We start from the raw sequence: 23,787 nt of genomic DNA on the forward strand, positions 1-23,787 counted from the left end.
TTGATAAAAATAATCTGATTTGCCAGTTGCCTGCTGCATGGGTGGAGGTTCCAGTTACCATAATATTGTAGCAATTGTTTGCTCATTTAAGCATATACTAGTTCCTATAATGTTTCCACAACCAGTAACGTACAAATCTTAACGTATTAATTCCCTATTGATACTTGGCTGAGTTTTGCTTGTCCTCATCAATTACATTTTCTCATTTTAGCATAAAGAATGTAATCATAAAATAACTAACTGATAATAACAAATGTAACCTTGAAGCTAACAATGTAATCCTTGCCAAACTTGTAATGTTGTAGTGCTAGTCTGGCCTAACTAACAATTTTGCCCGCACGCCAAGTTAGTCGATGACAAGTTATTCTTTAGCTGGTTATTCAATCTCCTAAGTATTAATTAGCCAGGTAGCTAGTCTCTGATTATGACTACTGCAATTTGCATAAAGTTAATATGAATTACAATGTTAGTGATGTAGAGCCAGTTAGAACAAGACTCGGGGGATGTTAGAGACAGCAAGACTCAGGGGATGTTACAGTTAAAGCAAGACTCAGGTGATATTAAAGACAGAATAAGACTTGGGTGATGCTAGAGCCAGTAAGAACAAAACTCGGGTAGTAACTGTGAATCGTGAAATAGTTAAGAGCTGGTTTAAGAAAATTTACACTTATAGGATTGTGTCCAGGTGTGATGCAGTAGATGACCTGAGTGATATACGTACACAGCAGTGATGTACACAGATAATATTGTTGTACACATCTAGTGGTGGTGTTCACCCATTGCTGATGTTTGCAGACAGTAGTGATTTGTACAGATAGTACAGTTGTACACCATAACATTAAGATTTAGTGTAGGCATTATCAAACTTACTGATTGTTCGTTATGTGAAGAAGAGAACGAGGAAGTAAGGACACTTAATAAAGGTATCATAGGCTGAGTATGCCACTGTAAGAGATGTAGGAGATGCTAGGAGCCGGAGAGACCTTTGTAGCACTCTAAGAAAATAAGAGAATGTCTCCTTTGGGAAGGGTGGTGTCTTGAATGCCACTCCTGTTTATGAGCATTGCCTGTGCTGCTCATGATGTTATCATTGTAAATGCTTCACAGTAGAACATGACTGAGGTAATGGATTTTCCTAGGTTTCTGTTATTCGCTCTTTCTGTGACCTTTTCAAGCTTTGTGATCACTTACTGAGAATTAGGGATAATTACAGTTAAGCCTCAGTGGCAGATTGCAGTGTAGCAAATGGTGCTGGCCTGTATAGTGAGCTGAATCACAGTAGTATTGTTGGCATTGTTATTGACAGACACACCTGGGAACAATGAATACAAGCTTGTTAGAAGTTTATCACTAATTGTAGTAAATTTGGGATGGATAAAACTAGACCTAATTTTTATTAGAAGTAGGTAAAATAAGTTTTCACACAGAGCCTAGCTTATGAAGCATAGTAAAATTTGCAAGCAGTTCATGCCTTTGTTATGACTATTAAATATAGTAATATGGTCTCCTCAAGCCAGAACTGGTTATGAGTGAATAGTGTGAGCATGTCATGTAGAGGTTTAAGGAGTAGGTAGGTGTGGAGTAGGTAGGCGTGTGAAGTGGGTAGTAGGAGTGGCGTGCGGGCAGAGGTGGTGACTGTGGCGGTGGTTGCAGGCTGGCTGCTTCAGTGAGGACCTGCTAGGGTTGGCCAGGGACAAGCTGACCTACCCTTGTCGCTACTGTGGCAAGCGGTTCACGCAGACGGGCACCTGCCGACGACATGAGAGGCTACATACAGCACCCAACAGCTTCAAGTGCCCCATCTGCCAGAAGGGCTTCAACCGCAAGTACCGCCTCAAAGAGCACATAGTGGCCTCACATCCTCACCACTCTGAAGAAGGTGATATCTCCCTCATCATCAATACTTCTGCCACTACTTTGGCGTGAGGGCGCGGTCGTGGCCTGGGGAGGAGGGGTGCAAAACGACCCCACTTACGCTTCATCCTCCCCAGCCCTAACCTGCTCCCCACACAGCCTCCCCCTCCTGCCCCCCACCACCTAGCTGAGGCTGGAGGCTTCCTCATCGCAGCATGACATTAACACAAGTAGAATAAGTGCTGCTCTATCCAGCATTTCATCAAGTCCAAAGAGAGTACAGGTTAAAATGCTACCAAAGTCCCCTGTATGACTAACCTTTAACCACTAACGTTCCATTAATCACTAACCCATTGAGTTCAAACCAGTCATAGGTGTAATTATTAAAAACAATCATGCCGAGAATGATACCAAATGAATTGAGTCAGTGTTATGTACTTGCGTTGCAATGCTACACATTGCACTGGACGTTGCTGGCCCAAAGACTTTACCAAAGTTTGTGTACTTACAATGTGGAGGATCCTGAGTCTCGTGGAGTCGGCCACCTACTCACATCTGACACGTATTAGGGTTTTTTTGAGTAATGAAATGTTTTTTTTTTTGTATGTATTATATAATCTGTATATTTATTGATTTCCTTTTCTACAACACAAACTGTGATAGGAGAATCTTTAATTAGTTTATAAGTCTGCACCATTATTTACATTATTTTCTGTTTTATACATTTTTAAATAGTTTATTTTGTACCTTGTTCTTGAGTCTTGCTGAAAGAGTGAGGCTCCAGGAGTGTTTAGATATCTGTTGACCCCACTACCATGACCTGCTTGACCTCAGGTTAAAGCTCACATCATGAGGCTTGAGACCTGGTCTACTGAAGCTATATAATAATTTCGGTTGAGTTATCCAGTACGTATCTGCATGGTGTCTGCGGCATAAGAGGGCATCACACTTGTGTCCCCACCAATTTGACCACTACTGGACTTTGTGTTCCCTTCAATCTGCCCTCCTTGGCACCCAGTACAGTCAATACTAGTCAAAACAAAGGTCTCACCACCCAAGACTTAAGACAAACTTGGGCAGGAACCTTTGTACATCTAGGTTTTGACAGAGGAAAGTATTTTGAGCGAGGCAAGGTGAGGTTTAGGACCCCTGGCCTAGCTGTGTTTGCTTCCTCGCCACCTCTGAGTCCCGTTGTCTTGCCAACCATCCAGGTAAACTTACCTCCCACAAATACCCTACTTATGTTCTGGCTAAAACCTGCTTACTTTCCTCCTCCTGTTTATATTATTTACTTCATTGCTTTATCTTCCTTTCATATTGTCTAATTTGCTTATTTTTCTATGGGACATTGTATATTTTTGTGCCCTTAGTCTCGACTTTGTGTAATATGAACTATGTTTCTATGTTGTTGCTTCATGGGAGGTGCCTAGATGCTGGTGAAGGGCTTTTGATACAAGGAATTGGAGCTTCCCTTCCTTTCCTTGCATTGAACCTGAGTATCTCATTCCCTAGGAGCTGCTTGAACCTTACGGGTTTAGCATTACCCATCAGTGTAATAATAATAATAGTTATACCTGTATGTTATTGCTTAAGCCGCTCATGCAGTCTTTTCCCCTTTAGTTTCTTCCCCAGAGTGTCATCTCCAGTTTTTTCTCGTCACTTATTTGTAATTACCTATTTGAGTTAGAGGATGAGCTCTAGGTCTTGGTCTCACTTCTAAATATTTAAATGACTGATTTGAATTAGCCTTAATCACCTGTCACCATTTTCTTGCCATTTGTTGTCCACCAGCCAGTGGTCCTCAGTGCCCCAGCGTTGTCTGTTACCAGTTGTGGGACACGGGTTGGGCAGGGGGGTTCGATGTCTTGTGAATCTCAACAAGTGGGTAATTTAGGGCTTCCTTGGCCCTTCACTTGGGGCATGAGTAATGTAGGCCTCCCTAATCTGTCCCTTGTGCCTTAGGTAATGTAGACCCTCTTGGCCCAAAATTTTGGCCCCTTAGCCTGTCCCTTCACCCCTTATCATTTTTTATTCAATGCTGTTAGTATTATACTGACATCAAACAAAGGACTGAATCTCAGTCATGAACCTGAGGTTGGTCCCTAACCTGAGAACACAGTTCACATCATATCTGTCATAGTTCATATTGTGGATTCTTCCCCATAAATTACAAATACAGTGGACCCCCGATTCACGAAGTCATCGGTATCCGATAAATCCGGTATCCGAAGCATTATATCGCAAAAAATTTGCCTCGGTTCCCGTTACAAAACCCGGTATGCGATACGATTCGTACGAGACGTGTCCACGTGTGGCCTGAACTGCCCCATGTGTGCCAGTGTTTACAAGCCAGCCAGTGTGCGCGCATCTAAGGATACATTCGGTACATTCCATATTATCCATATTATCAGTTTTTGGTGCTTGTTTCTGCAAAATAAGTCACCATGGGCCCCAAGAAAGCTTCTAGTGCCAACCCATCGAGACCAAGGGTGCTAATGACTATTGAAATGAAGAAAGAGATAATTGCAAAGTATGAAAGTGGAATGCATGTGTCGGACCTGGCCAAGTTGTATAGTAAATCCCAATCAACCATCTCTACTATAGTGAGCAGGAAAATGGCAATCAAGGAAGCTGTTCTTGCAAAAGGTGTAACTGTGATTACAAAACAGTGATTCCCCTTCTAAACATTAAAAACTTCGACACTCTACCCTCCTCCCATCCCATCAATCATCACCAGATCTTCATTAAAGGTAAGTGTCAATTATTCTATTGTTATTATTGTTATTGTAATTATTCTATTGCATTAAACTTAATATTTCATGTGGTAAAAGTTTTTTTTTTTTCATACTTTTGGGTGTCTTGCACGGATTAATTTGATTTCCATTATTTCTTATGGGGAAAATTGATTCGCTTTCCGATAATTTTGCTTTACAATGAGCTCTCAGGAACGGATTAATAACGTGAACCGGGGGTCCACTGTATATAAGTGATAGATGAAGCTGATGATTGTTGTCTCAGAGACATACCTCATAATCACACTTGTTTTAACTTAACTTTTTCTCTGAGATTTGTGTACGTCATGCTTTTGTCCATATTTAAATGATTGTCATTTTACATTCTTTCCCTGCTTTCTGCCCCTCCTGCCTCTACCCATTTTCATAATGGCCCTACATCTGTCCAGAATTCCCCTACTCCTACCCATAATGCCCTTGTCGCAGACACCCTATGCAGTTGGCCACCAAACACACCAACAGATTGTCTTAATATATTTTTTTTGTCTTATGTTAATGCAGCATTTAGAATATTTTGAGTCAGGTTGTTATATGTTATGTTTTACTTTTACTGGTATAGCTATTATTTTGTGTACAGTATATTTGGTTATGTAAGTGCAAGGAGGAGGTGGGAATCCCCTGCCCCCTTCCCTTCCTTGAAGGTTCTCCTTGTGCACTGGGTGAGGCTACTGACCTGTCTGGCAGTTAACACACACACTGGGTTACTTGTGAGAGGCAGATGAAGGCCACCTGTATGGCGATGGGTGAAGGATGGTTACCTGTGGAGGAAGGTCAAGGAAGGAAGGAAGGTCACTTGTGTGGAGACAGGTGAAGGAAAGTCACCTGTGTAGAGGAAGGTGAAGGAAGGAAGGTCACCTATGTAGAGAAAGGCAAAGGAAGGTCACCTGCATAAGGTAGCAGGAGTGTCGTAGCCTCACCTGCCCGCAATATCTATGTATAGTCGCACCCATCTCAGTTGCACCCGTTAAGTTTAAGTCTTTCAGATTGCACGCTTTCTAAGTCACGGATCTCAGTTTTAGTGTGTGGGGGTTGCAGCCCCCGACACAGGCCAGAAGTGACCAACCGCACTGTGTGTGGGGTGTCAGAGCCCCCGGTACAGGCCAGAGGTGACCAACCACACTGTGTGGGGGTTGCAGCCCCTGGTGCAGGCCAGAGGTGGGGTCGCAGCCCCTAGCCCAGGCCAGAGGTGACTCCCCACACACACTATTTATTAACATTATTGATGATGGAACCTATGGCAGCCTCCAACATTACTGTCAACAGTGAAGAATAAGCCACAATACCATGGCTGAAACAGTTCATGCTAATAACCCACACTTTGGGGAGGAAATTTTGGATGAGGTTTTCCAGTCTATCCAGGACCATTCTCAAGTGAAACCTCAACAAGAAAAAGAAAAAAAAACACCCCCTTCCCCTTGTTCTGTTAAACAAGACACATGTGCAGTGTTAGGATATTTTATGGGGGAAACATTTTGCCACAAATGTCTTCTTTAATTCTGAAGAAGCCATTTGGGGGAAAAATGATTCCTCAATAAATAACCTAACACTGTATGTGTCTTCTTTTACAAGTGTAAGTAGGTTTATTTAGGTACAGTTATACATAAATACAGTTACACAATTTATCATACATAGTAACATATGTGTAGATTACCTAGGATAACCCAAAAAAAAAAGTCAGAGACAGTGACTTATTTCCAATGGTGTCAGTATTATATACCAGCTCTTATCACCCCCTCCCACTACTCCTTGCATGTCAGTCTTATGAGTTCAACTTTTTCAATAATTTCTGAATTGATAATGGTGCAGAGCAGACTGAAACACCAAGCAAAGTTACCTCTTCTTAGTTATTGATGGGGTGTCAGAAATGTTGGTGTCACATGTGTATAGTGCACCGAGGCTGCGGCTTCCCTCATTATTTATGTGTTTACTGTATTATTTTGTTAATGTTTGATGGAGTGGGAATCAAGGGTTAGTCGAGAGAAGCTTAGAACAGGCGTGAGTGCTGCTGGAAGAGGTGTATCAGTTGTTAAACCCAGGTGAGAGATGCAGTAGGCCTGATGTAAGTCTAGGATGTGTCATGAGAAGTGTTCCCCACCCCAACAAGACCTGAAAGATGCAATAGGTCTAAGGTAGGCCTAGGATATATAGCAAAAAGTGTTCCCCCACCCTGGCAAGACCCGAGTGAGAGATGCAGTAGGCCTGAGGTAGGCCTAGGATGTGAGAAGTATTCCCCACCCTGGCAAAACCCGAGTGAAAGATGCAATAGGCCTGAAGTAGGCCTAGGATGAGTTGTGAGAAGTGTTTCCCACCCTGGCAAGATCTGAGTGAGAGATGCAGTAGGCCTAATATAGGCCTAACATGTCATTAGAAGTGCTCCCCACCCCAGCAAGCCCAGAGTGAAAGATGTAATAGGCCTGAGGTAGGCCTAGGATGAGTTATGAGTAGTGTTCCCCACCTCAACAAGACCCGAGTGAGAGCTGTAATAGGCCTGAGGTAGGCCTAGAATATGTTGTGAGAAGTGTTCCTCACCGCTACACCACACACTCACGCTGCCTTGGTACTTAAGCATTGTTTATACGACTTAACACTGGTTGTTACACAAGTTCCTCAGCCCTTAAGTTCACACTATGTGTAAACAACAAGTGTAGCACTAAATCCCACTGCAGATGGCAGAGCTGCATCAGCAGGACCTGCAGCCCACCAGGTGGGTCTTAAGTAACAGTGACCTGTAGCTCACTGGGTAGGTCATGGGTCTCAAGGACCTGCATCCCACCGGGTGGGGCCTAAGTAACAGGAGCCTGTATCTCACTGGGTGGGTCATGGGTCTCAAGGACCTGCATCCCACCAGGTGGATCCTAAGTAACAGCAACCTGTATCTCACTGGGTGGGTCATGGGTCTCAAGGGCCTGTAGCTCACCAGGTGGTTCCTGAATCTGAAGGACCTGTAGCCCACCAGGTGGTTCTGAGTCTGAAGGACCTATATCCCACCAGGGGGTTCCTGAATCTGAAAGACCTGTAGCCCACCAGGTGGGATTTCAGTCCTGGGAACCTGCAGTCTAGCAGGTGCATCTTGGGCCCCAAAGCCCACTATATAAACTTAATTTGTATTATTGTACGGAAGATAAATATCGATGCTGCCACATTTAGCAGCTGTTGCATGTGTTCTGGCCAGGTGTGTGTGTGTGTGTGTGTGTGCATGTGTGTTCGAGAGTCTATTTTGTGTACCTAGCAGGTGTCTGTGACGCGTGAACTAGAAGAGCGCGTCCTGCTCAACTACTGTAGGGACCCGCCTCTCGCCCTGACCCTCCCTACACTTCCCTCACCAACACAACCTCTACTTCAAACTCCCAGAAAAAATACAACCATACACCTATTCTTCAATCATTGTACTTAAACTGGACACCACAACCAGTCAGCTCTTGGACTGGGTGACCTGATATCACTGGGGCACTAGGAACAATGCCACCTATCACATGTAACCTTGTAACAGGTACAGCTGCATCCTTCACCTTATCTCTTAGGACAGTCAGGCTCTCATGATCTCCAGAAGTCTGACTGTGAACACCAGCACAGTGTTCACAACACCAGCAGCAGTGTTCACAACACTAACAGCAGTGACGAGAGGATTGTGTTAGTTCATTTTAAGTTTTCAGTATACTCTGGCAATTCCAGTTGAATACAGGTCTCCCTCAACATTTGCAAGGGTTAGGGGATCAAGAACCTCACAAATGTTGAAAAATCATGAAAGTTTGGTGCCCCAATATATTGGAGGGAAATACAGTACTGCTTCTTTAACTTGTAGAACCATGAGCAATCATAAAACACATGAAAACATCATAAAATATTGTACTAGTGCCAGCCCTTTGGTAAAGAAGGTGAGAAAAATTATAGAATTCAAGAAAGAACTTGTAGCAGAGTACCAAAGTGGAGGAGGAAGTAAGAGGGGAGAATGTGCCTTTTTCAGCGATTCAGTGATTCTGTGATATGTACGATACTAAAGCAGCATAAGCTGATAAAGGTTATAGTGCCAGCCAGCGATAAAGTGTAGCATTAACAGTGTAGCAAGTAAGTTAAGCGATTAATCCATAGAAAAAGGACAACACAAACCTAACTCCTCCAGTGTTGTTGGAGTTATACAGGGCAACTGACAACACCGCTGTCTCTGGTCTCTAGTCTCTCCTCAAGAAAGGTTCCTTGATGCTGGTGAGGGGCTCTTGATCTAGGGAATTGGATCTGTTCTCCAGTTCCCTGAATTAAACCTGAATACCTTCCACATCCCCCCCCCCCTCAGGCGCTGTATAATCTGACGGGTTTAGTGCTTCCCCCTTGATTATAATAATAATGTCTCTAGTCTCTACTGCCTCTGATGCCGCCTCCACCGCCTCTGATGCCGCCTCCACCACCACTATGTATGGCTTATGTCTCAGTGGCCCTTATACACCCAGCAACAAAACACAGCAACACTCGTGACATAATGACGTATTTTATTCATTTATATGTCATGTTTCTATGTTATTAATATTGTTTATTATGTCATATTAGATCTCTGCCATGGCCACAATTCCTAAGATATGAAATAACATACGTATTTTGAATATGATTGGGCGGCTGGGAATTTGCGAATGTTCGAAGCTCACGAAAGTGGAAAATGAGAATGTTGAGGGAAACCTGTAAGTCTTTCCATGCTGATAAGTCTATCACTAGCAATGAAGCATTCCAGCAGCAAAATTCCAGTAGAATAGGTTGTTTTAATTGAGAGTCAGTGTTGTCAGTAGGTCATTCCAGTTATGCATTCCAAGCAAGAAGCTAATAAGTCATTCTGGTGGAGTAAATCATCCTGGAAATCATATTATTCCAGTTAATTGAGTCATTTCAGCTGAGTTTGTCATCCCAGTCAAGTAGATCATTCCAATTTAACAAGTCATTTCTTTTGAGGTCATTCCAGCAGAGTATACCGTCTGCATACTGTAAATCATTCCATTTCAGCTCATCATTCTAGTCTTAATTAGCCCTCCCAGTTTGACTGGTTACTCAACTGGTAGCATTGTTTGTGTTGCTCAGGACATTTAAATTTCTGGCCTTGTGTTGCAAGCCTAAGTGGACATCACAACAGGAAGTTCTCTCTTCATCTTCATGAACATGATAAGTCTTACCGCTAGGCATTTCATAGATGCTAGGAAGGCACGAGTGATGGAGGCCTGGATAGATGGATGAAAGAAGGGAAAGGGTAGTAATATGGACTGATGGAGGATAAAGCTAGATAGCCTGACCATTACCAGGCCACAGCTCCTTCCTTGTACCAGCAAGAGCAAGGAATTGCTGAAGAATTTATGGAAATGGTGATATAATATTTTTTTAACACATCAGCCATTTCCACCCAGGCAGGGTGACCCGAAAGAGAAGAAACACTTTCATCATCACTCACTCCATCACTGTCTTTCCAGAGGCATGCCGATACTTCAGTTCATAAACTGCAACATAAATTAGTGGGAGGAAAAGGCAGTGTTTGTTGTTAGGTAATGTTAATGTTGGCTGGTGTTGATGCTGATTGTGTTGTGAAGTGTCTGCTTTAGGTGTTACTTTCAGTCTTCTTGGTCCTCTACTTATGAGACTTAAAGTGGACCTGAATGCCTGCCAACTTTGGTCCCATCATGGTTTAAGGCTCTAGTGGTGCATAATCCACAACTTCATGGTCCCCTAGCTATAGTCTTCAACTTGATCGTCTCAAATTTGATGATCCTCATCTTGAAGGTCACCATATTGAAGGTCACTGTCTTGAAGGGCCTCTGCTTGAAGGTCACCATCTTGAAGGGCCTTTGCTTGAAGGTCCCCAACTTGAGGTCTGAGACTGAAACCCAAAAAAATGTATGACCAGAGGCTCTGAAAATTTGAAGACTTCAACACTTGTAGACTTCAACACTTGTGGACTTCAAGATCTCAGAAGGTTTAAACTTAAAAACTTGTTTAATAAGTCTAATTAAGAACCTGAAAATCTTTAAGATCTGCAAACTGAATAAGACCTGACAACACTAAAAGACCTAAGTACAGTAAGTTCTCACTCAGTGTCATTTCGTTTGTCATTTCATTATAACATTGTTGAGAAAAAAAAAATTGATTCCTGGCTGGGGCCACTATGTGGAGTTGGCATGTTCGTTTTTGAACTGCGTGGTGGTAAAAGGTGCTCCTTACAGTTTTTGCTTTGCAAACATTTATTCCTTGATTTAACCCTGTTCAATGAGTGCTTAAGGTGCACTGACTGTGCAACCCTGATGTTTATATCAATTAGCCTATGGTAAAAATTGATTTTGTTATATATTTCGCTGAAAGTTCGCAGTTTCCAAGAGCCCATTGATGACATTAAGTGAGGACACTGTATACCATAAAACTTGAGAACATTTTAAAACCCTAGTACACTGTAAGACCTAAAAATACTATTGGAACATTATAAAGACCTAGGAACTCTTCAAGATCTAAGAGCTTTATATAACATAAGAATTTGATTAGCCCTTCGTATATCATAATACCTGACACTTCTGTAAAACCTTTTGACTATAGGAAGCATGGGTTACATGGGTTAATGGGAGAGGAAGGTTAGAGGGAGGGAAAAGGGGGGGGAAAGGTAGGGGGAGAGGCAGTCATGTGAATCATCATTTGTAATCAACATTTCTGAAAGAGACAAATAAACTGTGCTTCCAGGAGCTAATGACTGAGGATTTTATTTACCTTAAATAACAAACAGGAAGTGCCAAGAGGCAGAGGACACATTCATGCCAAAAAAAAAAAAAAAATAGATACAGTAACATCTTATAAAGCTAGTCTGTAATGTGATGTGTTTACAAATGCGATTGTATGAGCACATCCAGAATTGACTGGCTCGCACTATGAACGCCTTTTCACATGTTTTTAAATTTTTGATGCACTTTTTTCAATTGCATTTGAAAAGAAAAATTTCACTTTATAGAGGAGTTTTATAAGAGAGTTAACCCATGAGGGTATGATCATCTGAGGATACAAAACTATGTTGTTATTATTTTTTGGATGAGGTATGAATTGTAGCTCTGGTAAGTCAGCTGATGCCTAACCAATTAATGGGTCATAATGTGATCAAGATCTGTTTCAGGGAACACTGTTCTTAAGAACAAAAAGGCGCAGTACTGTGACTGGAACAATACACAAATAACCTGCACATAGGAGAATGAAAAGCTTATGATGGTCTATCTTGGACCATTCACATATCACAATGTGACTTGTGAATAGTTCAAGATGGTCCAAAATGTCGCCATAAGCTTTTCTGTCTCCTGTGTGTGGGTTATTTGTGTACTGTGCTGTTTCTTGATGAAAAATCACCATCATGCCCAAACACAGAGTGGTAATGGGAAGACCAGAGAGTCCATAATTTTGCCAGAGATGTAGAATGGTGAAATAAAATGACACCACAGCATGGAAAACTGCAGAAAATGGAGGATGACACAAAACAGAGAAGTGTGAGAAGAGAAACAGACATGTAAACTAAAAAGAACTTTTTGATGAAGTCATACAAGTAAAGCATAACAGAGTTTATTATTATTAATATTACATTCACTTAAAGCATAAACTCAGTAAGAATGGATAGACTACATCTTGATGGACTGCAAGAAAGCATTTGGACAGAGTACTTCCACTAATCCACAAACTTTATATAATGAGCAAAAATAAGAGGTAAGGTTATCCAGTAGATGAAGGAATACCTGAAAGGCAGATGCTAACAGTAAGGGATGAGACATCAGAATGAGAAACAGTAATGAGTGAGGTTCTGGAAAAAATAAAAAAAAATCCACTATGTACTTTAAAAATGTCTTCAATATATCTTACAGAAGCTCTTGTTTACAGACCTTCTGATGAAACACTTTCACTTTCATTACTGAACTTGAATGAGATAACTAGCAAGAAATTCCTGTGCAACTGTCACCCAGAGGAGGTACCTGTCATTGCAACCTTGCTCATTATCTCATATTTGTATTGTATTGTTTTCATCTTGTAAATAAAATAATAATTTTTAATATTTCTCCTTCATTTTGACATATCTCCCTCTTCCTAGGGTAAATCATCCAACTGTCCCCAACTATTAACTTAATGTTCTTTTTTATACAGTGTTAAGGTGAAAAATAAGTCTCGACTGATAAAATTCTGTTGTAATTTTAAACTTCCTTTATTTTTCATATTAACCTTCAAGTGCTTTAGATTCCTTGCTCATTTTTTTTGCCTTGGCAGAGTACCCCCATGGAAGGAGCAGCGGTAGGCGCATTTATTGGCACTGCACCTTTGTCCTCTATTCAAACTTGCATCAAGACTGAGCCCATGATGCCTTCCAATCCTCAGTGGCATCCTTCAACCTGCACCAGCCAAGTTACTGGCCACACTTGTCACTCGGAGTCTCAGTGTGTAGAATCGAGGAATCTCCAGACTGATACTGTGTCTTTAGAGAAATATGATGATGATCTCCCATCTTCTAAAATCTGTCATTTCAGTACCTCATTGTCAGGAATTTCTCATCTCAACTATTCATCAGAAATATCTGATCATGATTCATTATCTTCACAATATTCTTCCCATGATCCATTATCATCCGGGAACTTCCATACTGATTCCTTATTAACAGGTAATTCTGAGCATGATCCTTTATCAGTAAGAAATTTTCATATTAATTCCTTATCATCAGAGACCTCTGATAGAGAAATTTCCATGTTGAATCCTGTTATAGAAACTGATTGTGGGTCTGGACAGGAAGATGTGAACGGTCCGTTGTCTCAGGAGGACTCAGGCCAGCTGGACATAAATCTGGAAGACAGCTTGGCAGAGGACAGACTGCCAGGACCAACATTTTCCCCAGGAGTGTTGAGGTCACTGCCCTTCAGCGGACCTGCTTGGACAGCACTAGAGAATATAACCAAGAACAGTGGTGGTATTTGTAAGAACCCACAGGCAGTCAAGCAGCTGATCAACAAGGTGAGGGAACACATCCAACGACAACACCTGCGGGAGAGTGAGAAAGCTGCCACCAATACCCCAGGCCATGCTGATCACACTTACAATGCCCACAGCCAGAAGCAGCCTGCCAAAGAATACAAATGTGAAATATGCAAAAAAATCTTTCCTAAAAACCGACGTCACAGGTATTTATCCCATATCCGCATTCACACTGGGGAGAAACCTTTCAAGTGTAGTGTCTGTGGCCGAGGTTTTAACCGACAGGATCATGTTCAGGTGCACATGAGACTTCACACTGGTGAAAAGCCCTTCCACTGCACCTTATGTGGTATTGCATACACACACAAAGTCTCTCTCAAGAATCACAGGTGTGAGAATATACAGAGTGGAACCAATGATGGACAGTCACAGCCTTCCTCAGGAGAACCACCTACTGCTTCACCCTCAACACCTGCCATCTCTCGTGACCCTTTAAAGATAGACTTAGTTTCTCAGCATACAAAGAAAAATTCCACTACATTGATAGAAAATAATTCATCAGTGAACCAAGATAGTTGCAAGAGGGCAAGTAATCACTGTGCTCAAGCTAAGCCACCCCAAGACCGTCCTCCTGATTATCAGACTAACCCAAACACTTCCTCTGATCTCAACAACACACCTGACTCAACTGGGCAATCTTCCTTGAGTTTGCAACCTTCCCCTGACATCAAATCTTCACTAAATATTAAATCAGTCTTCAACTTGCCAGATACTCAGCTTGCTCAAAGTAGCCAACCTTTCCTTAATGTTCAGCCTGTCACAAAACACCAAGATATATTTAACTCTCATTCTTCCTGTGTCTCTGAGCCTGATGGGAATACCTCACTTTCCCCCCACCATCACTCCACATCGGTATTTCAGAATCTTGCACCATCACTATCACTCTCAACACCAGAGACCAGCACTGCCAGAAAGGGAAAATTGAGGATCTGTGATATAGGTAAGTTCATTGCTGAAAATAACGTAACTGAAAAAGATGATACAAGAGACCACTTAGATTTAGATGCATCAACACCAAATAGTGACATGAGTAAGCTACAGTGTTCCAGACAAGGTGCTGCTAAGTATCTGAAGAGCGCTTCAGGAAATTGTAACTCACGAGATTCTGTACAAACCACTTCGGATTTTTTTAATAAAGATGCAGAAAGTCTTAAGGATCCTTTGCGAGGATCCCCAGAAGTTTCACAAGAAGTCTTGGAAGAGATAAATACTCAGCATTCTTTGGAAAAAAATTCAGAAGCTGTGAAAGGTGATTCTGAAAGCAGTAGTACCAATGATTATTCTCGAGTAACTTTAGACGATGTGAAAGGTATTAGTACTGACTCGAGGCCAACAAACTCTGCAAGAGTCATCAGTCCCTTCAAGAGGCTACTGGTGGAGAGTTCCTCATGTGGTCAGTCAGCAGTAGAAGGCAGCAGCCGCCACACAATTCCCAGTTGGTGGGGACGACCTCAAGTCATGCCCCTACGGCTCAGATCTAACAAAGTTTCCTCTAATTAATGCTGTTGGAATCGTTTGACCTAGCAGATTCTATATCATACTTCCTGAGTCTGTTAATTCCAACTCAATTAAATTTAGGTTTATTGTGCAAAATTTACAGCATTAATTACAGGCGGCCCTCCACATTTGTGAGGGGTTAGGGGGATCAAGAACCTAACGAATCTTGAGTAATAGCATTTACTTAGCCTAACAATACTACTTCCTTAACCTCTTGAACTGCGAACAATCATAAAACACATGAAAACATCGTAACATAGTGTATATACTACATGTTATGATTGGGCGGCTGGACATTCGCAAATGTTCGAAGCTCGCGAATGTGGAGGGCTGCCTGTATATGTTATTATTTTCATTCAGAATGGGTTATGTAAAGTCCATCATCATTGTAGACAACCAAAAGTATTCAAGTTTGATTCCTGGGAGAACCAACATGTACTGGCAAGTCTCCATACACCTGCATCTGTTCATCTGGCAGCAAATAAAAACTCCTTAGGTGGTGGTTGACTGCTATAGGTGGCTGGTGGAGGACAACCCACAATGAAACAAACAAGCAAATTTTATTTCTTTGCAAAGGTTACAATGTGTGATTTATATTTTATAAAGTGTTGTTACATACAAAGAAAGCCACTAGCATGCCAGGGCATTTCAGGCAGACTAATCCTAATACTTACAGACTACTAAAAACTAGACATAGGTTATAGAGTGGTAAATTTTAATTATTCATTATTTTACCTTATTATTAAAGTGAGGTAGCCATATTTTTTTATAACTAATAAGATTTATAGTAGAGGTAGTACAAAACAAATAACATTTTACAATTAGTACAGTTTATAATGATACAACAATACAATTTTAAGTATGTATTGTTTTAAATTAATTAAGGTCATAATTTTTGGGATATTTTGAGTCGTTTCAAACTGGTTGAATGATTTAGCATAGTGTTGATATGGTTAGTTTTGGGAGATGAGATGATTTTTAAGTATAACCCTAAATTGATTTGCAGACAGGGGACCTTTTGCTGGCTCAGGCAATGAATTCCAGATCTTAGGGCCCTTTATGTGCATTGCATTTTTGTACAGGGCGAGATGGACATGAGGTATGTTGAAGAGTGTTATGCCTGTGTGTTCTGTTGTAGCTATCAAGGAGAAGTTTGAGTGGAGGGTTTATATTGGATTTTAATGTTCTGCATATATAGTAGGCACAATAATATGAGTGTATATTTTGTATATTAAGTAAGTTCAAGCTATTGAAGAGTGGTGGGGTGTGTTATCTGGTGCGGGAGTTGATAATCTGCACAGCAGCTGAGGTAAGGGTACATTAGAGAGTGGTATAGTGTAAGTCATGCCGTTTCAAGTACATACTACCGTATCTTGGAAAGGATGCCTACTGTTTTGGATACTTTCTTGGATATATGTTGGATGTGGGTCTGAAATTTAAGGTTGCAGTCAAGGTGAAGACTTAAAAATTTGCCCTCAGTGTGTCTTGTAATGGGGGAACCATTAATCGATATGTTAAGTTGGACATTTAAAGCTCTGTTTCCAAGCAGCGTGAAGTAGGCTTTATCTATATTGAGAGAGTTTGTTGGTTGCCATCCACGTAGATATTTTTAGTAGCTCATCATTAACAGTGTCTGTAAGCATAGTTGGGTTTGAGTGAGAGTAGATCTAAGTAGTGTCATCTGCGAATAGAACTAACTGGTTTAAGGAGTTTAGATGCATTGGGGAGGTCATTGATATCAGTGAGAAAGAGTTTTGAGCCAAGGACACTACCCTGTGGCACTCCAACAACCACAGGCTGACTAGTTGAGGTAATGCCATTTGTGTAGATATACTGGTGTCTATTGGTAAGATAAGATTTTAGGTATTAAAGGGACTGTCCTCTGACCCTGTAATGTTCTAGTTTAAGGTGCAAGAGATTGTCATCCACTGTATCATATGCTTTCCATAGGTCTATGAAGAGCCCCAGAGGATATATGTACATGTTTTTTGAGTGCTGCTTATAGCAGTTCAAGCATTTGTATAATTGCATTATTTGTACTTTTTTCAGCCTAAACCTAAACTGGGAGGGGTTAAATATGTTGTGAGATATTAGGTTGGAGTAAATTCGCTTGTGTATTATTTTTTCAAAGATTTTAGATAGTAAGGGCAAGTTTGATGTAGGTCTATAGTTATTCAATTCAGTTGAATCGCCTCCTTTGAGGATCGGGGTAACCCTTGCTATCTTGAGTATGGATGGGAAGGTTGAAGCTTCCACAGATTTGTTAAACAGAGTTGCAGTAATGGAGGACAGGACATGAGCTGCTTTTTTGTACATGAGTGGTGGCAAGTTATTTATGTCTCATGCCTTGTTTTTACATGGTTTAATGATGGGTGAGACTTCAGTAGGATATGTAGGAGCTAGATATAGAGTATTCAGGTAATTTCCAGTGAGGTAGTCTTTCGCCTGAGTATTTGCGTTTGGGATTTTGCTAGTTAGTTTTGATCCTATAGTAGAGAAGAAGACATTAAGTTTGTTGGCAATGTCTGTAGGCCGGATAAGAGGTTCATCTGAACAGTTTGCTAGAGGCTAAAATTTCAGAGAGAGTTTTCCAGGTCTTTTTCATATCTCCATTTATTTTATTAAATCTGATTGAAGAATACGTACAGTTGTTTAAACTTCCGTATTAGATTAGTAAGTATTGATGTGTATTGTTTTGTATGTTCTTTTGTTATTAGACCCAGCCTAATCTGTTTTTCATATAGATGTTTTTTATCAGTGGATTTGAAGCTACTACAGTGGACCCTCGACCAACGATGGCATCATCTAACGTTAAATCCAACTAGCGATACATTTTAACGCTAACATTTTGCCTCGACTAACGCTAAAAAAACTTGACTAACGATATCCGTTCTCGGGTACCAATTAATATCGTTATTCGAGGGTCCACTGTATTTGTAAGCCATGGGCTGTTTAGTCTCTTTGCTGTGATCTGCTTCGTTTTAATTGGCCAATTCCTGTTATAGAGTTTTTTTTTTTTTTTTAAATTTTTGACATCAATATCGTGGCTGTCTGTTAGCTCTCTCCACCAGTCAGTGTCACTTAATGCTGAAATAAAGTTATTTACCAATGACTCATCATGTAGTCAAAAAGAGATCTTACCCGTGTCTTGAGGCAATTTACTTATGTTGGAAAATGTAAGTACATATGTAGTATTAATAATAGATAAATAAAGAATAAAGCTTACCTGGAGACCTGGAGAGAGTTTCGGGGGTCAACGCCCCCGCGGCCCAGTCTGTGACCAGGCTATTGTAATTATTGAAATGGAAAGTAATTACGTATATGTAACTACTAACAAGATGAATATATGGGTTGAGACTATTATGTAAAGCAAAAAAATTATGATGTGCTGAGTATAATACACTAAACTAAAATTAGATATCACTGTGGCACCTTATTTAGCTCCTGCTTTAGCACCTGATAGTGCTAAATAACATACACTGGAAACAAGCCACATTACAAACCTTTTTTTTATAGGTGATCCTGGATTAATATTCCTCAGCATTTCCTGTTCATAGTTTTATATCCTGTCAGAGAATGTTGTGTTAATGGTATGCCGTATTTTTTTTTTCAACATGCCCACTGCCTCCCACCGAAGCAGGGGCCCCCCCCCCCCCCAAAAAAAAAAAAAGTAACACTTTCACCATTATTCAACACAAAGGAAACAGTTGAGTACATCTATTTAACCTAAAAACATTCTCTCTCACCTTGTAGTTTAATCCAGTACAGATGGGCTATACCATCTATTTGCTGATTTCTCAGTTAAAAGTGTTCAAGCTTTTGGAGATTTAAAGAATGAATCAAGTTTTGTAATTGGTCCTGATCTGGCATTATTACAAACTAGATTGATATTTATTGGTTAGGATCTGGCAATATCACAAACTATGTAGATTGGTATTTATTGGTTAGGATTTGGTAATAATCACAAACTAGGTAAGTATTTATTAGTTAGGATCTGGCAGTATCATAAACTAGGTTGGTATTTATTGGTTAGGATCTGGTGATATCACCAGACATGATTACAAGTTGAAAGGAAAACGTTTACACATCCAATGCCATGGCATTAGTGGGCAGAATTAACAAGGTAGTGGATCACACTGTGGTGATCACATTATTATTATATTCTCAGAAAAGCTCTAACCCATTTGTGGTACAAGTGCAGTTTGCCTTGTGGTACAATCTGAGCTAATGTGTTCAGTTTATAGTGGTATAATGAGAGTTCATATTTTAATTCCAAGATACTGTCATTATATTATTATTATTATTATAATCAAAAAGAAGCGCTAAGCCACAAGGACTATACAGCGCTGCAGGGCAGGAAGGAAGCGAGGGCATCAGGTGGCAAAAGGGAGATGGATGAGCAACAGGTTACGGATAACAGCGGGGCAGTGGATGGTGAAAGGGTAAAGGGCAGCAAGAGACTGAACCAGAAAGGGCTGAGGGGAGTGCGAAAAGTATCATCAGAGTTTGTGGAGTAAATCAGTCGTTGTCAAGAAGTCAATGAGAGAGTCAGGATTAAAGGAGGGTCCATCAGCAAGAAGGGAAGGTAAAGAGAGAGTAGGAGAACGAAGACGACGTTGGAGGTAAATTCTGCGTGCTCGTTGATAGAGAGGGCAGTCTAACAGAATGTGGCTAATCGATACTGGAACTTGACACTGCTCACAGAGAGGAACAGGGTGCCTCTCCATGAGATACCCATGAGTAAGACGAGTGTGGCCAATGCGAAGGCGGGAGAGAGTGGTCTCCCAACCTCGGCACTGATGACAAGAAGACGGCCAGTAACCTATGCTCGGTTTAATAGAATGAAGTTTGTTACCGAGCAGAGTTGACCAACGTTGTTGCCAACGGGTGCGAAGGTGGGTAGCTATTGCAGCAAAATAGTCCAGAAATGGAACACCTCGATAGGAAATTGGTAGGTCATATACTGCTGACCGCGCAGCAGTGTCTGCCTGTTCATTGCCCTGTACGTCGACATGACCAGGGACCCAACAAAAAACAATATCTTTATGTTTGGTAGAGATACGGCGTAGCCAAAGTTGGATACGGAGAACTAGGGGATGAGATGTATCAAATTTTCGTATAGCCTGTAGAGCACTAAGGGAGTCTGAGACTACTACAAATGATGACACAGGCATAGATGCGATACGAATAAGTGCTGCAAGAATGGCATACAGTTCAGCAGTAAAAATGCTAGCTGAAGATAGTAAATGCCCTCGTACGACGCTGTCCGGAAACACTGCTGCGAATCCGACGCCGTCTGAAGACTTAGAGCCATCTGTGTACACAGCGGTGGCATGAGAATGAGAGTGGAAGTGATCAAGAAAAAGAGAGCGGGAAGCCACCGTAGGCAGTTGAGCTTTCGAGCAAGGGAGTGAGAAAGAACAGACCCGAACAGCTGGAACTTCCCAGGGGGGTAGGGAAAAGTGAGATGCTACATGAACATATAAAGGTGGTAACTGAAGGGAAGACAAGAGTGAAAGTAGGCGAAGAGAAAAGGGACGGAGCAAACAGGGGCGGCGAACGAATAAAGAATGTCTACTAATATCGGTGACCATTCTATAAATGGAAGGATTGTGTAGATCGTGAGAGCGTACATAGTAACGAAGGCAATGGGCATCACGGCGATCAGACAAGGATGGAACATTTGCTTCTGTATAGAGGCTCTCAACAGGGGAAGAGCGAAAAGCACCAAGGCACAAACGTAAGCCTTGGTGATGGATAGAGTTAAGGCTAGAGAGAGTAGCAGGAGAGGCCGCGGAATAAATCTGGTCACCATAATCGAGTTTCGATAAAACGAGGGCTGAATGTAGGCGAAGCAGAGTTCGACGATCAGCTCCCCAGGAAAGATGAGCAAGGGTTTTAAGAAGGTTTAGCCGGCTGTGACAAGTTGCCTTCAGAGAGGTAATGTGAGGTTTCCAGGTTAACCGACGGTCAAAGAGAAGGCCTAGAAACCTGACTGTATCACGTTCGGGGATACGGGAGCCATAGAGATACAAAGGATGATCGGAGATAACAGAGCGTCTAGTGAAAGTAATTTGGTGAGTTTTGGTACTTGAAAATTTAAACCCATGTGTGGTGGCCCAAGTGGAAACACGGTCGACCGCATGCTGGAGAGAAACTGCAATAAGGTGACAGTCAGCGCCTGCACAAGCAATAGCGAAGTCATCAACATAGAGTGATGACCAAATATTGGGTGGAAGAACAGAGGCCAAATCATTTATAGCAAGGAGAAAAAGTGTTGTGCTTAGAACACATCCCTGAGGGACATCTTCAGCTTGGACGAAGTCCGGGGAAAGAACATTATTGACTCGAACACGGAAATGTCTGTCAGTTAAAAAGTTCTTAAGGAAGGATGGTAGATTGCCTCGGAGGCCTAAGGAATGGGCCTGGGCCAAAATATTATACCTCCAAGTTGTGTCATATGCCTTCTCAAGGTCAAAAAATATGGCAATAACTGAGTGATTATTCGCAAAGGCATTACGAACATACGTATCCAAGCGTAGTAAGGGGTCTATGGTAGAACGACCCTTACGAAAGCCATATTGACTAGCGGAGAGACTGTTGTGAGTCTCTAAATACCACATTAAACGTCGATTTACGAGGCGTTCCATCACTTTGCAAACTGCACTTGTAAGAGCGATGGGGCGATAGTGGGAGGCATCATGTCCTGTAGTACCCGGTTTGCGGAAAGGGAGAACAATGGCAGATTTCCACAGCTGGGGAAGAACTCCTTGTGCCCAAATAAGATTGAAGAGGTGTAAGAGGACTACAAGGGCTGACCGATGTAAATGTTGTAACATACGAATATGAATGTCATCAGGCCCAGCTGCCGATGATCGGCAAGCTGAGAGCGTTGCCTCCAGTTCTTGAAGTGTAAAAGGCACATTATACTGTTCTTCTCCGAGAGAAGAAAAGTCCAAGGGTACTAACTCTCTGGCAGACTTTGAGGAAAGAAACGAGGGGCATAGATGGAGCCCTCGGGAAATACGGACCAGATGTGTGCCAAGTTCAATGGCAACGTCGAGAGGGTTTGCTATATCAACACCAGTGACCCGTAGAACAGGAGCCGGGTCAGGAGAGTATTTACCACTCAATTTCCTCACTTTTTTCCAGACTGCACTCATAGAAGAAGCAGAGGTGATGGTGGAAACATAGTCTCGCCAACAAGTGCGTTTAGCTTCACGGATGACACGGCGAGCGATCGCACGCTTCTGCTTAAAATCAACAAGTCTCTCAGCGGTTCTATTGTACCGGTACCTGCCCCATGCAGCACGTTTCAAACGTACTGCACGAGCACAAGCAGGAGACCACCAAGGCACGCACTTCTGAGAATGCCTGCCTGAGGTTTGGGGTATAGAATGAGAAGCTGCGGTATAAACTGATGTCGAGAAGATGTGTAGGAGCTCATCAATGGAGGATGAAGAAGGAACCTCACTAAAAGCAGTGAGGTGTGAGTAAAGATCCCAATTTGCCCGATCAAATTGCCAGCGAGGGCTACGGGAAGGTGGTGAATAGGAAGGAGAAGTAAGAATGATCGGAAAATGATCGCTGTCATGTAAGTCTGGTAGAACAGACCAGGTGAAGTCTAGTGCAGTGGAGGAAGAGCAGACTGATAGATCGATGCAAGAGAGAGTATGAGTACGAGGATCAAAATGGGTGGGAGTACCCGTATTTAAAACATGGAGGGGGTGAGAGGCAAGAAAAGCCTCCAACTGAATGCCACGTGAGTCACAATGAGACCCCCCCCAGAGGAAATGGTGGGCATTAAAATCACCAAGTAACAGAAGTGGTGGTGGTAAGGATGAAACAAGAAAGGCAAAGTCTGGGATAGAAAATGCTCGAGAAGGAGAGAGATATAAAGAACATATTGTAAACCACTTATTCAAGTGGATACGGGCTGCAGTGTAATGCAGCGAGGTATGGACAAATAGTTGACAGTACGGAATATCATTGCGTAGAAGAAGGGCACTTTCATTAAAGGTCCCATCTGAGAAAGGATCCGAAGAATACAATAAATTATAGCCTGAGATAGGTTGGAAAACAGCCGAGTGTAATTTTGGTTCTTGTAAGCAAGCACCAACAGGGGAAAACCTGGAAAGCAACATCTGAAGCTCACCCCGATTACCCCTGAGGCCGCGGATATTCCACTGTAAATAGGCCATGATTGGCGATGAAGAAAATATCAGGAATCTGTAGGTAAAGGCACCTACGGACTAGAGGGGTTAGAAAAGTCAACGTGTGGTGGCATTGGAAGATGTTCAAGTAGCGAAGGAACGGAGCGTTGCGAAGAATGGGGTTGTGAAGATGGAGGAGAGGGAAGAGAAGGAACAGGAAGTGAATCAGTGTCCATTGAAGGTTTAGTCTCTGCAATATATTCTGAAATGGCTTCAAGTGTTTCTGAATTCAAAGATGTATGGGAAACCATATTGGAGATAGGAGGAGGAGGGTGAGTAAAGATTGGGACAGTAATGGACTGTACCAAAGTAGAGGGGGAGGGAAAAGTGTAAGGGACTGGAGATGAAGTGTGGGGGGGGACAGAAGAGGTAGAAACCTGGGAGGTGACAGAAGAGGGAGAAACTTGGGAGGGGACGGGGGTGGA

The 23,787-nt window shown here is 41.9% G+C and overlaps 1 protein-coding gene across 4 annotated transcripts in view; it reads left to right on the top strand.

Moving 5' to 3' along the window:
- Positions 1-19,434, top strand: part of LOC128695384 (protein abrupt) — a 145,659-nt gene extending 126,225 nt beyond the window's left edge. For 3 of the 4 annotated variants that reach the window (XM_053785931.2, XM_053785930.2, XM_053785932.2), the window contains one exon: positions 12,897-19,434. In XM_053785931.2, the coding sequence (XP_053641906.1) occupies positions 12,897-15,152 (2,256 nt within the window). In that variant the 3' untranslated portion in view covers positions 15,153-19,434. Of the gene's footprint in view, positions 1-1,653; positions 11,353-12,896 lie in introns of those variants that run through there. The other variant, XM_053785933.2, reaches the window with a different exon arrangement.
- Positions 19,435-23,787: the final 4,353 nt, after the last annotated feature.

The sequence above is a fragment of the Cherax quadricarinatus genome, chromosome 50 (assembly GCF_038502225.1).
Source record: "Cherax quadricarinatus isolate ZL_2023a chromosome 50, ASM3850222v1, whole genome shotgun sequence".
Classification (NCBI taxonomy): Eukaryota; Metazoa; Arthropoda; class Malacostraca; order Decapoda; family Parastacidae; genus Cherax; species Cherax quadricarinatus.